Raw genomic sequence first — 15,849 nt, forward strand, 5'->3', positions numbered from 1 at the left:
CCTGCCTGACAATAGAAGCTCCTTCATCAGCTAATTTTTAAGGGGTCGTGTAACTTGAAGACTGTGTATAAAATATCCTGTTATTTTCTACATTTCTCAGAGATAACTAAGTGTGGGTAGATCAACGTGTATATTGAGCTTTTCTGTGCGTTTTCCAAGGTACACGTTGATCTACCCACTCTTAGTTGTTATCTCTGAGAAACGTAAAAAATAACAGGATATATTTATATGAATAAAGCAGAGACATCACCTTGCCAACAAAGGTCTGTATAGTAAAAGCTCTGGTTTTCCCAGTAGTGATGTATGGAAGTGAGAGCTGGACCATAAAGAAGGCTGATCGCCAAAGAATGGATGCTTTTGAATTCTGGTGCTGGAGGAGACTCTTGAGAGTCCCATGGACTGCAAGAAGATCAAACCTCTCCATTCTGAAGGAAATCAGCCCTGAGTGCTCACTGGAAGGACAGATCCTGAAGCTGAGGCTCCTGAGAAGAGAAGACTCCCTGGAAAAGACCCTGATGTTGGGAAAGATGGAGGGCACAAGGAGAAGGGGGCGACAGAGGACGAGATGGTGGGACAGTGTTCTCGAAGCGACCAGCATGAGTTTGACCAAACTGCGGGAGGCAGTGGAAGACAGGAGTGCCTGGCGTGCTCTGGTCCACGGGGTCACAAAGAGTCGGACACAACTAAACAACAACAACAATTTATACGAATTCTTCTAACTTACACGACCCCTTAAAAATTAGCTGATGAAGGTGAACACATCGAAACGGGGCCCTGTCACTATTGATTTGCTAGTAGGGACCACTCCCACTACTGAAACTTATATTGGCCAGAGTATTTGGTGTGCTTTTTTCTTGGTATATTTAATTACAAGAATGCCAACTTATTTGACGGTGGAAGCTTGCAGGGGGCAGACAAACAACGGATGCAGCAGAAAAAGGTTCAGTGGGTTGGGAGTAGACCATCTCCTGCAATGTCATCATCCCAAAAGCTACACCACAGCTGTGACAAAATAAAACATCAGGAGTAAATATTGAAGGGGGGGGGGAGAGGCAACTAATAACAGTAGGAAAGAAGAGCGGGCAGAGGTTGAGATGGTGCAGAAAACCCCAAACCTTTTCGCTGCCTCGCACCCACCACCCACGCCACCCCCAAGATGACGGCTGAAGAATTCCCTTTGACGGATCCTGGAAAAACAGCCTGGTCCTCTGGTTTCTGAGCCTTTGGAACAGTGCCCCCCTCCCCGTGTTTTCAGTCTGGCCTCAGCCACCAAGGGGACTAGCGGCTTGTTTTCCAATGAAACGGAGATCCTCAAGGTTCTCTCTAGGACAGCAGATTCCCTGTGGGGGGGGGGCATGATGCGCTTTTAGGTTAAATTCTAGTTCTGATCATCTGGGTAAAGATACAGAAGGGTCGGGCCTCATCTGCAGAATAAATCTGAAGTGCTTTCGGGCCACTTTAATAGTGGTGCCAGACCACTGAATAGTCCTCACTCCCCCCCCCAAAAAAAGAACCTTCAGCACCCTTAAGAAACTACACTTCCCATGATTCTTTGGGGAGGGGGAAAATGTGGCGTAAGAATGCTTTAAATCAGTGGTGTCCATATGTTCTTCAAAGAGGGCCAGATTTGATGAAGGTGAGGGCCACAAGGGCCGACCAAAGTTGTTGACCTTTTTTAGGATTGAAGTTGAGCTTTTTTAAAGGATTTTACCCCAGGAAATAAAGATTTGCCCCCGAAATGAACTTCGGACATGCCTGCTTTAATTGCAGATGGAAGCTTTTACCTTGCCCTTGAATGAGTTTACAGAAAGTTCAAATGATGAAAAAAGCATTGTGCTTATCTGCTATGACTGAAAGGGATGCGGGTGGCGCTGCGGTCTAAACCACTGAGCCTCTTGGGCTTGCCGATCAGAAGGTTTGTGGTTTGAATCCGCACAATGGGGTGAGCTCCCTTTTCTCAGTCCCAGCTCCTGCCTACCTAGCAGTTCAAAAGCACGCCAGTGCAAGTAGATAAATAGGTACCACTCCGGTGGGAAGGTAAATGGCATTTCCATGCGCTCTGGTTTCCATCACGGTGTCCTACTGCACCAGAAGTGGTTTAGTCCTGCTGGCCACAGGACCCGGAAAGCTGTCTGTGAAGGAAATAAGCAGCTATCTTATCTTTAAAAGACATCTGAAGGCAGCCTTGTTTAGGGAAGTTTTTAATATTTAATGCTGTGTTGTTTTTAACACTCGATTGGGAGCTGCCCTGAGTGGCTGGGGAAACTCAGCCAGATGGGTGGGGTATAAATAATAAATTATTATTATTATTAAAAACGCCAGCTCCCTCGGCCTGAAAGCGAGATGAGCGCCGCAACCCCATAGCCGCCTTTGACTGGACTTAACCGTCCAGGGGTCCTTTACCTTTTTTATAAGACTAAAGTGTTTATGAACTACTGTATTTGTAGCACCCTGCTTGTGGTTAACGCTTAGCTGGAATGAAATATTCAACGCAGCAATAGAGAAATTAAAATAATAATTTATTTGTCAGACAAATAAATGATAGGCACAGTGGTATATGGTTACCAAAGCTCTGCCCCTTCTAGCCCTGATGGCCAGCACTTATATTTCCTCAGCCCAGCCCCCTTGCTCCTCCTTTGGCTGCCTCTGTCCAATCAGCCTGGTTGAAATTCCTATTGGCTGTTTGCTAGAACCAATCGTAAAAGATACACCCATTTCCTATTACCTTTTATGGGAGACAAAGAGCTATATTTCCTTCTATCCATAAATGGCAGACAAGTAGCCATATATCTTACATTTGCCTCGACAAGGCACCTTAATTTCCAGATCACCTTTTGCCCCTGTTGCCCCTGCATTCCAAAACAAATGGCTAAAACAAATGGCTCATGGTATTAAATTCTATCTAAACAGAGATCTTGGGTTCACATTCTCACACACCATCAATGAAATAAGAATCTAACATAGGAATCTAACATTTCTTACTTTCTAAATCCTTTGCATAATTACATTAAGCCAACAAATCTCATACATAACATAGATAGCTTTTTAGAAGAAAAGGCATTTGCAAAGTAAAAAAGGAACTCAGTAAAAACAGCTTCAAAAGAAGCCTCTTCAGTTTATACCCCCCCTTTCCCAGCCAGCTGCTTTTCCCATTAGCTCTTCCCAAAATTTATTGCCCTTTAACTCTCTCAGTATACCTTAAAACTTAGGAAAATATGGCTAGAGTCTGATGGGAGGCACATGGTTTTATTTTCTGTTAAACAATAAATCTTACCATTTACCAATTCTTAATTAGTGTTTTTGCAGATTGATTGTATTCTGTAATATGTAGGGTCAGTGTAACATTTGCTCCCAGCCTATAATTCACTTTTACAACTTTGAGAAACTTGTCTCCTGCTACTGCTATAAATCAGGGGGGCCCTTGTTCAGGAGAGCAGGAAGATAAACAACTGCCAAAGTACTTAGCCAGCTGGTTTCTGCCTAGCATGTAACATACAAACATTTGCAAATATATCTTTAAGCTCATTTTAAAATACAGGCCTTGATCAGATGCCTCAAATGCACATACTTTTTTAAACAAAGAAAATCTTTAATAAAAATACATTATATATATAATGTGTGTGTGTGTGTGTGTGTGTGTGTGTGTGTGTGTATAGGCTGAAGTATGTGCTCAACTAAATGTTTGTATAAAACATTTTATAAACGACGAAGAGGCAACAATATATTATTTCTCACACTATCCAACCTTTGCTTAAAACCCCACTTTCGAACAGAATAAAGTTATTCCTGGTCTCTAGCCGGAATCTCTTTTCTTGAATCCACTGGTTGCAGGTGCGCGCGTTTGCATCCCCCGCTCGTTTCCCCCTCTGCACAACGAGTAGGCGCGGCGCAGGGGACGCCACTGGCCCAAGACCTGGAGAAGAGGAGGTTAAGGGGTGATATGATAACTATGTTCAAATATATAAAAGGATGTCACATAGAGGCGGGAGAAAGGTTGTTTTCTGCTGCTCCAGAGAAGCAGACACGGAGCAATGGATCCAAACTACAAGAAAGAAGATTCCACCTAAACATTAGGAGGAACTTCCTGACAGTAAGAGCTGTTCGACAGTGGAATTTGCTGCCGAGGAGTGTGGTGGAGTCTCCTTCTTTGGAGGTCTTTAAGCAGAGGCTTGACAACCATATGTCAGGAGTGCTCTGATGGTGTTTCCTGCTTGGCAGGGGGTTGGACTCCATGGCCCTGGTGGTCTCTTCCAACTCTAGGATTCTAGGATTCTATTCTAAGACCGCGCGCAACGAGGGCAGTCAGGGGTTTTAAACCGGAGCTTCCCAGGTCCTTAATCCGAGCGTAAAGCGCCTTCTCCGCGCGTGGCAAGGCTCAGCCAGAAAGAAGTCGGGAAAAGAAGAATCTCTCGCCTTCTCCACGCCTCTGAAAGCCCTGGAGCTCCGCCCCGGCAGCCCAGACCGGAGGTGCTGCGAGGAGAAGCGCCCAGAGGCGGCGGAGAGGGGCGCCATGCCTGCCCGGGAAGCAACAAGCTGCGCTTCGCAGGTAGGAGCGCAACCGGTGCAGTTGGGGGGGGGGGAGCTGGAGAGCCTGCTCTGCAAAACTTGGGGTGGATCCCTGGATCGGGGAAGTGGCAGTTACAGGCAGTGCTGGGTGAAAGAGATCCACTTTTCAAGGCTTAGGCCGACCCGGATGCCCTGGCAAGGAGATGGGCTGCCCCCCCCCCCCCCGCGCAGTTTTTGGAGACCCTGGGGGGACTTCGGAACCAGCCTCCTTAGCCAACTTTTTAAAGACCTTTGGGGGCAACCGAGCCCTGGAAAGATTGTGGCGAACCCCCCCCGCCCCCCCGCCCGATATGTAATTCAAAACAATACTAGAAATAATTTTAATGATCATTACAAAAGCAGAAAGTTGCTGCGATCTCTGGTTATCTCGCCTTATTGCAATCTAGGACAGGACGGCAGAATGGGGAAGGGTTTAGGAGTGCAAGGAAGTCAGAGCCTAGTTCGGATTTCCCTCCATGACGACTACAAGAATATCAAACACAAAATTCTTTAAAATAAAATACTTTTTTGGGGGGTGCCCCCGCATGCTGGTGCCTAAACACATGTCTGGTCTGCCTTTTGGGCAATCCAGCGCTGCCTTCGCTCATCTGCAAATATACTGTATTTCCAAATATTTTGCACTTGGAGCTCCTATCAGCTGCAGCCAGCAGGGCCTTCAGATCTGCTGTGCTGTGCTGTAATTTGAAACTTCCAGTACTGTGTCTACTTTAAAGGTAAAGGGACCCCTGACCATTAGGTCCAGTCGTGGCCGACTCTGGGGTTGTGACGCTCATGTCGCTTTATTGGCCGAGGGAGCCGGCATACAGCTTCTGGGTCATGTGGCCAGCTTGACTAAGCCACTTCTGGCAAACTAGAGCAGCGCAGGGAAACGCCGTTTACCTTCCCGCCGGAGCGATACCTATTTATCTACTTGCACTTTGACGTGCTTTCAAACTGCTAGGTGGGCAGGAGCAGGGACTGAGCAATGGGAGCTCACCCCGTCATGGGGGTTCGAACCGCCGACCTTCTGATCGGCAAGTCCTAGGCTCTGTGGTTTAACCCACAGCGCCACCCGCATCTACTTTAAATAATAAGAATTAAAAAATTAAATGAAGCTCAGAAATGAATAATTGGTAAATCTGCATGTATGCCTTTCTGGTTAGCAAATGGACTCTTCTCTCCCCTAGGTAGATTTAGTAAGCGGTTTTTCTGGTGACTGATATGTTTCTATGTGGGTGGCGGTTTGGGGTGCGGTGAATCTAGTGTGTTGAGTTTAGATAACATTTGAGGACCCCCTAACGAAGCCAAGACTTAAATGTGGAGCCATAACACCCGAGCACCTTCTAAACTTGGCATATCAAAGCACTATCATATCCAGCGCTTTTTTGTCCTGGGGGCATGCAGGAGTACGCATACCCCTAAACATTTTGTGAATCTTAATGGGAGAAGAAACAATATTTTTTTTAATGGAATATGCAGAAATGGCAAGACTGGCCGGAAAGATCAGAAACCAGGAAGACCCAAGTATTTTTAAAAGACTGGAATAACTTTGTAACATATTTGAGAGATCACTGTACACAGTTGAAATCATTGGCAGGCTGTTTAAGTTTAATAATGATATTGGAAAGCTGATACTTTCAACTACAAGGAAATTCAGAAGGGAGGGACTAGAGGAAGTCAACCAAGATGTTTAAAAGGTTGGATTTGTAAAGAATTAAGTTTGTTGTTATTGTTTATTGTTCCTTTTTTCTTTTTTTGTTCGTTGATGTATTTTTCTTTTTTTCTGTTTTTGTGTGTCATTCTGCTTTGTGGTTTCTGTTATAATTGTGGAAAATCTAATAATATTTTTTTTAATGAAATCATTGGCAGGAATACAATGACACTTGTAATGTAACATGGATTTTGGATACTATGATTATATCACAGATAGATTACAGTAAAAGATGCAGGAATAAAATTTAGAATTGGAACCCATAGAGGGAAGAAATGAGGTCTCAAGTTTCGAAATAAATATTTTCTTTTTTTAATCTGTGAAAATGTTATATTCATGGTGTATAACTTTTATGTAAAACTAATTTTAAAAAATGATTCCTTTTTTATTATTGTTTTAGGTTCTTCTCTAACACGGTGAATCATGAATTCCGTTGCTACCTCCAATGGCGGCCTTTTGTCCATTAACTGTATTTCCCCCAATTTGAACTATAGAATGGTGATTTTCTTGAGTCAAAATGAGAGTACCCCTAAACATTTTTTAAGAAAAAAAGTACTGATCGTATCCTAGCGGTTCTCAGCCTGTGGGTCCCCAAATGTTGTTGGATTACAACTCCCATCATCCCTGAGCTCTGGCCTCGCTAGCTAGGGGTGATGGGAGTTGTAATTCAACAACATCTGGCAGAATAGCTCTGTCTTACAGGCTCAATGGAAGGAGGTTAAACCCTGAAGGGCCCTAGTCTCATGGGACAGAGCATCCCACCAGGTGGGAGCCATCACTGAAAAGGCCCTGGCCCTGGTGGAGGATAGTCTGACTTCCTTAGGGCTCAGGACCTCTAAACTATAGTTATTCATGGACCTTAAGGTCCTCTGTGGGGCAGACCAGGAGAGGCGGTCCTGTACGAGGGCCCTAAGCCACAAAGGGCTTTAAAGGTCAAGACCAGCACCTTGAACCTGACCCTAGACTCCACTGGGAACCAGTGCAACTGGTAAAGTACTGGGTGAATATGCTCCCATGGCAGGGACCCCGCGAGGAGCCTCGCTGCAGCATTCTGCACCCGCTGGAGTTTGTGGGACAGTTTCAAGGGCAGCCCCGTGTAGAGCGAATTACAGTAGTCAAGCCCATAGCTGTCAACCCTCCCTTATTTGGTGGGAAACTCCCTTATCCGAATGCCGTTTCCTGCTGCTGTCCCTTATTGATGATGTCCCTTAAATTTCCCGGGTTTCAAACTAAGCAGCTCCTCTCCCTCCCTCCGTGCCGGCCAGGGAGGAGGGAGGCTCCAACTGTGTTGCTTGGCTGCGTTGCTCACCCAATAAGGAGTCTGAGAACGACTGGGGGGCGGAGCTTGCATGCCTTGTGCCGATCAAATCGGCCGTGTTGCCTGGGGACTCGCCTTTGCTCAGCGCTTCCCAGCGGAGAGGTGACGGTGGTTTTCCTTGCTGCATCCCTGACAGAGTCCTGCCATCATAGATGGTGCTTAGCATAGCATAGAAAGAAGTCACAGAGAGGCAGCGAGTATTTTCATAATGGACGGGCAGCTCCTTCGAACCTCTCCCTTCCCCGGTAACTTTTATTATATCCTTTGTCCTCACCAACAGCATGGTCATCTGGCAATGTCTCACGTTACATGCCCAGAGGAAACACAACTCCATTTAAAGTCAATACATTCCTATACATCGTAAAGCTCAGAGTGCTGGTCAGCCGAGGTCAGGGGGCACCCTGTGGTATTTACAAGCCTCTGATTGGCTTTATGACTCCCACACATCCCCTTTGCTGGGTTGCTGCGCTGTGGGAACCACCGCTTGAGGCTTCGTTTGGCTGCTGGCTGGGCTTTCTGCCTTTGGCTCGGAGGGGCTCAGAAGTCGAACATACCTGTGCCCCTTGGAAAATCCCTTATTTTGGCTGCTGATCCCTTACAGTGGTGCCTCGCAAGACGAAATTAATCCGTTCCGTGAGTCTCTTCGTATAGCGGTTTTTTCGTCTTGCGAAGCAAGCCCATTGACAGCTTAGCGGATTAGCGCTATTAGTGGTTTAGCGGCTTTTAGCGGCTTATCAGCTTAGCAGATCAGCTGATAAGCGGCTTAGAAAAAGGGGGGGAAGGGAAAAAACCCCGCAGGAACTCGCAAGACATTTTCGTCTTGCGAAGCAAGCCCATAGGGAAATTCGTTTTGCGAAGCGCCTCCAAAACAGAAAACCCTTTCGTCTAGCGGGTTTTCCGTCTTGCGAGGCGTTCGTCTTGCGGGGCACCACTGTATTTCCGAGGCTGCTGGTCCCTTATTTTCAAATCTGTAAGTTGACAGCTATGGTCAAGCCTGTTCTAGTGAAGGGTATAAACCACTAGCCCAACCCCGTGCAATGCAAAAATTGCAACGAAAGAACCCGTGATATCCAACTCTTTTTAAAAAATCCAACGAAGGAGATTCTACCACTTTCCACTGTCAAACAGCTCTTGCCACCAGACAGTTGTTCCTTGTGTTTAGTTGGAACCTCCTTTCTTATCATGTGGCTCCAAAATGGAAACGTTTCTCATTTCAGGCAACAGTGAGGTTTGAGGACGTCATTCTTTATTTCTCCAGGAGCGAGTGGAAGTCCCTAGCCAAGTGGCAGAAGGAGCTGTACTGGGAAGTGTTGACGGATAACTATGAAGCTTTGCTCATTGCAGGTAAGGAGAATCCCACGACTGAAAAAAGGCCTCCGCAAATATCGCAACTTGACTTTCTATGAATGAGAAAACGCAGATCCATCTTGTTCTCAAGATGCGGTGCATGCTCTAGATATCTCCCGCTTGGACTACTGCAATGTGCTCTACGTGGGGCTACCTTTGAAGGTGACCTGGAAACTACAACTAATCCAGAATGCGGCAGCTAGACTGGTGACTGGGAGTGGCCGCCGGGACCACATAACACCAGTTCTGAGAGATCTGCATTGGCTCCCAGTACGTTTCTGAGCACGATTCAAAGTGTTGGTGCTGACCTTTAAAGCCCTAAACGGCCTCGGTCCTGTATACCTGAAGGAGCGTCTCCATCCCCATTGTTCTGCCCGGACACTGAGGTCCAGCTCCAAGGGCCTTCTGGTGGTTCCCTCACTGCAAGAAGCGAGGTTGCAGGGAACCAGGCAGAGGGCCTTCTCGGTGGTGGCGCCCACTCTGTGGAACGTCCTCCCATCAGATGTCAAGGAAACAAACAACTATCTGACTTTTAGAAGACATCTGAAGGCAGCCCTGTTTAGGGAAGTTTTAAATACTTGATGTTTTATTCTGTTTTTTATCTGTTGGGAGCTGCCCAGAGTGGCTGGAGAAACCCAACTGGATGGGCGGGGTAAAAATAAACAACAACACAACTACTACTACAGTGGTACCTTGGTTTTTGTTTTTTTAAAAATATTTTATTAAGGGTTTTCTTATTTTACAGTGTAAGTGTAATGCCTCGTATTTTTTTCCTCTCCCATGTAACATTTTTACAAATCCATTTCATTTGTTGAGGCATTAGGGGGAGAAGAAAAAAGAAAAAAAAAAGGAAAAGAAAAGAAAGGGGGGTGGAGGGAGTGGAGATGGGTGGGGGTGGGGTCGGGTAGCGGTGTTTCTATTATGCTTAATGTATGTAGAGTTTGGTGTCAGCGTTGCTTGTGTTGTTCACTTGTGTTCCTTTGGTGGTGAGAGACGTTGGGGTTGGCCTAGGGTGTGGTTGTTTGTTTGTGATTGGCTGTGGTGATCTTTGTTTTCGTGTGTGAGTGAGGTGGGTGGGTGTTTTGGATCAGGTTAGCCATATTGATTTGTATGCTGTTGGTGGATTGTCATTGTCCTGTTGGGCTGTGTATGTGATAAAGGGGAGCCATACCGGGGTGAAGGTATCTTCTTCTGTTTGTCCCCATGTCAATTTCAGTTTATTAGTTAATTTTTCTAGTAGGGCTGTTTCCCAGACTATTTGGTACCATTGGTCCATGCTTACTCCTGACATGTCTCTCCAGTGTCTGGTTATGGTGTTTCTGGCTGCTGAATGTAGGTAGGTTATGAGTTCTTTGTGGTGTAAATGGGCATTATTGCTTTGGAAGATGTTTAGTAGAGTGGTACCTTGTAAGAACAATCCTGTTTACGAACAATTCGGTTTACAAACTCCGCAAAACCGGAAATAGTGTCTTGGTTTGAGAACTTTACCTAAGAACGGAATCTGAACATTGGTAGGGCCCTGGCGGTGAGAGGCCTCATTAGGGAAAGCGTGCCTCAGTTTAAGAACGGTTTTGGTTTAAGAACGGACTTCCGGAATGGATTAAGTTCATAAACCGAGGTACCACTGTATTATTATTATTCCTTAGTTACTTGTAACTAGGGAAGCCATTCCTAAGAATTCATTTTGGCTGACTGCCAGAAACCTACTCATCAGGATTCGAAATCTGCGGGACCAGAAATTCACAGAAGACTGGTGTAAATTTACAGACTATTTGAAAAGTAATTGTGATGATCAGACTATGTTTGTAGGTTTGCAAGAAGTTTTGTGAGGTGAATTATTGGAACTATTGCAAAAATGGATAAAGGGGAGGATGGTTAGTTAAGATAATTAAAGGCAATATGAATTTAAGAAATGCATATGAAGTGGTTAAAACGGTGGATCATCAGAGGTGCTGATGGAAGTCCCCAAAAAAAGATTGTATAAGTGGTGAAGTTTTGTGGTATGTATTATAATTTATATGTTAAAATTAATAAAAAATATTATATATAAAAAAGAAACCTACTGCTCGTCTTCAGCCAAAATTCATTAGTCTCTTTTCAGGCTGGAAAATCTCAAAATCGTTGCCAGTGAATCAGAGTGGGGTTTTTAGGGAGCAGGTAGCAGCAGTAGATGAAATGGAGCGTCTGAATTCGCTTTTTTCTAAAAGAGGAGCTGATGAAGGAAGGGGAGAATCGCAAGCATGCAAAGAACAAGTCCTCTTTGTTGAAATATTGTTTCCGACGCTGTGTTTTCTGTCTCCCTCATTTCCCTCTGTGAGCAGGGCGGCCGGTCACCAAAGCAGAAGTTGTGGCCTGGCTTGAGCAGTGTGAACGTCTGGACATCGAAGGAACCCAGGAATCTAGAGTCAGAGACCCTGCTGGAAATACTTCTGCAAGTGAGTGGAATGAGTTGGAAGGTCAGGGTGACAAGATTCAAAGTGTTGGTGCTGACCTTTAAAGCCCTAAACGGCCTCGGTCCTGTATACCTGAAGGAGCGTCTCCAGCCCCACCATTCAGCACAGACACTGAAGTCCAGCTCCAAGGGCCTTCTAGTGACTCCCTCCCTGTGAGAAGCCAAGTTACAGGGAACCAGAGGGCCTTCTCGGTAGTGGCGCCCTCCCTGTGGAACGCCCTCCGACCAGATGTCAAACAGAACAACTACCAGACTTTTAGAAGACATCTGAAGGCAGCCCTGTTCAGGGAAGCTTTTAATGTTTGATGTATTAGAGTATTTTAATATTTTTTGGAAGCCGCCCAGAGTGGCTAGGGAAGCCCAGCCAGATGGGCGGGGTACAAATAATAATAATAATAATAATAATAATAATAATAATAATAATAATAATTACTCCAAATCTACGCAAAAGCTCCGAAAGGGGGAGGACTCAGTTGACAATTATAACTGCTGAAAGAACAATGGCTAGCCGTTAATTTAAGTTAATACACTTCAAGGGGTGTAACCCGACTGGATTCCTACCAATCCAAATGGAAAGCCACACTGCATGTAAAGCTAAGAGGCTTGGGGTTTTCCCCACAGGCCCTGATAGCTGTAGATTATGAGAAAGCTAGAGGACTAACCCGCCAACGAATTTTTGGGATGTGGAACTGCAATGCCACGTGAGATGAATAAACACCCAGCAATGAAAGATAACGGGAGGGGATTTACCCCAGCGAATTATTTGTCAAAATTACAAATACAGATGGTCATTTACCCTCGCTAGATTCAACGTGCTGGGCAGATTTGAGGGTAGACCATTCGCAGAACGAATCTGCCCCTGCGGCTTGATGGAGGTAGAAACTGTCTCTCATGTCTTGTTACGCTGTTGTTTCTACGGGGATATACGCTCGGTATTTATTATCCCTGCTATGCAAAAATCTCCAAATGAATCCGAACTTCAGTGTCTAAAAACCCTGGTAGAGGACAAGGATCTTGAGATCACGTTAAGGGTAGCCAAATTCTGTGCGTTTGCCATAAAACCTAGGGAACAAGCTGTGCTATAATGCTTAAGGTTTTAAATGATAATTTTAGGTTATATGTTAGTGGCTAAATTTTAATGTATATATTTTTTAACTGTTGCTATATCTGTATTGTCCCTGTTATACTTAATTGCAAATTCAAATGTATCCCTATTGTGTTTTATGACTTCCTTGATATTGTATGTGGGCTGGAACCGGTCTGTGACCGAAATAATAAAATTCTATTCTATTGCAAGGGGCGTGACTTGATAACTCTTGAGGTCCTTTCTACAGTGAAAAATTGCAAATGAAAGCTTTCTTTAAAAAAGGAATTGATGAACCTAAATTAGTTATGCCTACTAATTGCAATGGTTCTGCTCTGAGTACGGACAGATGCGACCCTCTCACCTGTTCCGTTATCCAAAGAGAAATAACTCCACATTCTCTCTTTCCCTTCAGGAAACGACGGGCCCTCGAAGGTATGTTGTGAGGAACGCACAGGGCAGGCAGGATCTCTCGAGACGCTATGTGACAAGTCTAAGGACGTAGTGACCCAACGCGGTGATATGGGGGGCACCCCCAAGCAGACGTATTTGTCGGCCGGACCACAAGGGAAGCCTGCAAATGCTGAGCCTCTTTTGCACATCAAACATGGGCAAAGTCCTGCAAGCCCAGCCTGCTCCCGGAGGCCAGCCGTTCCACCAAAACAGTATAAATGCAGGGAGTGTGGCAAGAGGTTCCGGCTGGAAGGGCTGCTTCGAATGCATCAGGAGATCGCCGCGAGGAAGATGCCCGTTGCTTGTTCTGCTTGCGGGCTGTGCTTCACGAGCCCTTTGTCTCTGAGGATACACCAGAGAACACACCTTCCTGCCGGGGCGGACGGGGAGAAAGCCTCCGCCAGGAAGAACCATCTGAGTGCGCAACAAGTGCCCGAGAACTTGCACCAGTGCGCAGACTGCGGGGAACGATTTCGTGGCTTCCTCGACGTCCTCCGGCACCAGAAAAGCCACGAGGAGGCTAGACCCCGGCCGTGCGTCCAGTGCGAGGCCTCGTTCATGCACCAGATCGACCTCGCCATGCACGAGGAGGGCCACTTGGAGGAAGCGCTGAAGAGGCACGATCGACGCAGGCGGAAGTGTCTCTGCAAGCTCGCCTTCCGGCTGCACTTCGCGTCGCTGCTAGGACGTGGCGTGCGGGGCAGCCAGGCCGCCTCGCAGGAGCAGGACTCCGAGCGACTGCACCAGGACGAAGATGTCAGAGGCGAGACGCCGTATCCCTGCACCGGATGTGGGCTGCTATTCAAGTGCGAAGAGAACCTCGAGGTACATTATAGGTACTGCAGTGCGCAGTGGTTGCAGAAGCCTCTGTTAAATGCCTCCTCCCCAGTTGCTCTGCCGGGGGAACACCAGGAAGCTAGCGACAAGCATGGGGTCGGCCGGCTGGCTTCCGAGGGCAGCCGCGGCGACATGGGGCTCCCTCGCCCTCCCTCGCAAGCCTCCTCCGCTCAGCACGCTTGCCCGGAGTGCGGCAAACACTTCGCCTCCAAGGGCAGCCTCCACAGGCACAAGAGGAGGCACAAGCGCCGCCAGAGTGTGGCCCACACGGACGGTGGCGGCAGCTCCGGCGGCCCCGCCATGGCTTGTGCGACCAAGAAGCTGTACAAATGCCAGGAGTGCGGGAAGAAGCTGGTGTACAAGTGGCAGATGGCCGCTCACCAGCAAGGCCACGCCGAAGGGAAGAGTTTTATATGCCACCGCTGTGGGGAAAGCTTCGGGTTCAAGAGCGGTTTGCAGGAACACCGGTGTGTAGCAGGAGCCGTGCCGGGCAAGGCCAGGCTGCTTTGTTGGTGTGGGAAGAGCTTGTCAAAGCTTCACTTTTCCAAGCATCAAGAGTTCCATGCGGGGCTGAGGTACATGTGCCTCCTTTGCGGGAAGGTGTCGGGTTTCCAGAGTTCGGCCATCGCGCATCGCCGCGGCCATGTCAGAAGGGGCCAGCTGCTCGCGGCGGCTCCGGTCTCCGGTCTCCTTTCTCACACAATAAAAAAGGTGTACATTCGTCAGGGACCGCAGCTGCAGAATCCAGAGGAGACGGGGCAGCCCAGCGATGGCTTTCCGACCGGCCAGGAGGCCCCGGTGGAGGGTGGGAAGAGCCCTTGGCAGAAATGGAAGCTGAAATCTCCCCGGATCACCCTCCCGAAGCCCTTCAGGTGCAGGGACTGCGGGAAAGCCTTCGCCTACCAGGCTCGCCTGCTGTCGCACCGCAAGGAACACACGGGCGACTTCCCCTTCCAGTGTGCCGAATGCGGCAAGGGCTTCATCAGCAGAAATTACCTCAGCCTGCACTGGAAAATACACACCAAAGAGAGATCGTGACCACCTCTGGATCAGGGCCACGGCATCCTCCTGGCTTTGCCAGATTCCAGCTCCTGTCCTCATCCCTGACTGGAGCTGATGGGAGTTGGGAGCCCAAATAATAATAATAATAATAATTTATTATTTGTACCCCGCCCATCTGGGTGGGTTTCGCCAGCCGCTCCAACAAAGTTTAAAAATACATTAAAATGTCACACATTAAAAACTTCCCTGAACAGGGCTGCCTTCAGATGTCTTCTAAATGTCAGGTAGTTGTTCTTGTCTTTGACATCTGATGAGAGGGTGTTCCACAGGGCGGGTGCCACCACCGAGAAGGCCCTCTGCCTGGTTCCCTGTAACCTCACTTCTCGCAGCGAGGGAACCGCCAGAAGGCCCTCAGAGCTGGACCTCAGTGTCCGAGCTGAACGATGGGGGTGGAGACGCTCCTTCAGGTATATCTAGAGAGAACCATGTTGGCTCTGGAGGAAGGGAAGTGCCTGCTGGCCGGCTGCTTGTCATGGGTGGGCAGAAGAATGGGTGGTTCCCTCAAGCCTAGAAACTTGAGAGCAGCTCCCAGAATCCTCTGTCATTGCGCAGGGTGCCTCTGAGCATGCTGTTCCTCAGCACAGGGAAGCAGCGCCCCTAGAGGCTGCTGGGAAAACAGCCCCTCAGAGCATGCAGCGAGTCGGAAGAGGGGTGAGCAAAACTCGAATGCATGCCATGCTTTTAGAGGACGTTGCTTCTCCTACAAAATCCCTGGGAGCTGTAGCTGATCCTCTGCGGAGCTACGTTTATCAATGTGCGTTAAGTAGTCTTTACACGTCAGATGCAGATGTGACCTTAGTTTGGTGTCTTCTTTTTCTCGCTGCGTACGAGCCTCTCAGGTCACCCTCCACCCCACATAGACCTCTGGTTATAGGGTGGTATATAAATAATAATACTACTGCTGCTAATAATAATAATAATAATAATATATTGCCCTAGTGACCTAGGTAGAGAAGCAGAGCTATAAATCTGCATCTGTTTTAAAGTAAGATTTCCACTAGTGGCTGATTTATTAATTGGCTTAAGTCACGGCCAAATTA

General features: G+C 47.3%; 1 protein-coding gene across 2 annotated transcripts; it reads left to right on the forward strand.

The window, feature by feature from the left end:
• Positions 1 to 4,316: 4,316 nt before the first annotated feature.
• LOC309325924 (zinc finger protein 646-like) lies at positions 4,317 to 14,882 on the forward strand. 2 transcript variants are annotated; one of them, XM_081834307.1, is made up of 4 exons: positions 4,317 to 4,546; positions 8,833 to 8,918; positions 11,243 to 11,356; positions 12,873 to 14,882. In XM_081834307.1, exon 4 carries the CDS (start codon positions 12,980 to 12,982, stop codon positions 14,783 to 14,785), a length of 1,806 nt encoding a protein of 601 aa, XP_081690433.1. In that variant the 5' UTR covers positions 4,317 to 4,546; positions 8,833 to 8,918; positions 11,243 to 11,356; positions 12,873 to 12,979; the 3' UTR covers positions 14,786 to 14,882. The 2 variants fall into 2 exon arrangements, with proteins under 2 accessions (XP_081690433.1, XP_081690432.1); XM_081834306.1 differs by having other exon boundaries at positions 4,320 to 4,546; positions 8,792 to 8,918.
• The last annotated feature ends 967 nt before the right edge of the window (positions 14,883 to 15,849 follow it).

Source organism: Podarcis erhardii (assembly GCF_964252035.2).
Source record: "Podarcis erhardii genome assembly, chromosome: 12".
Taxonomy (NCBI): domain Eukaryota; kingdom Metazoa; phylum Chordata; class Lepidosauria; order Squamata; family Lacertidae; genus Podarcis; species Podarcis erhardii.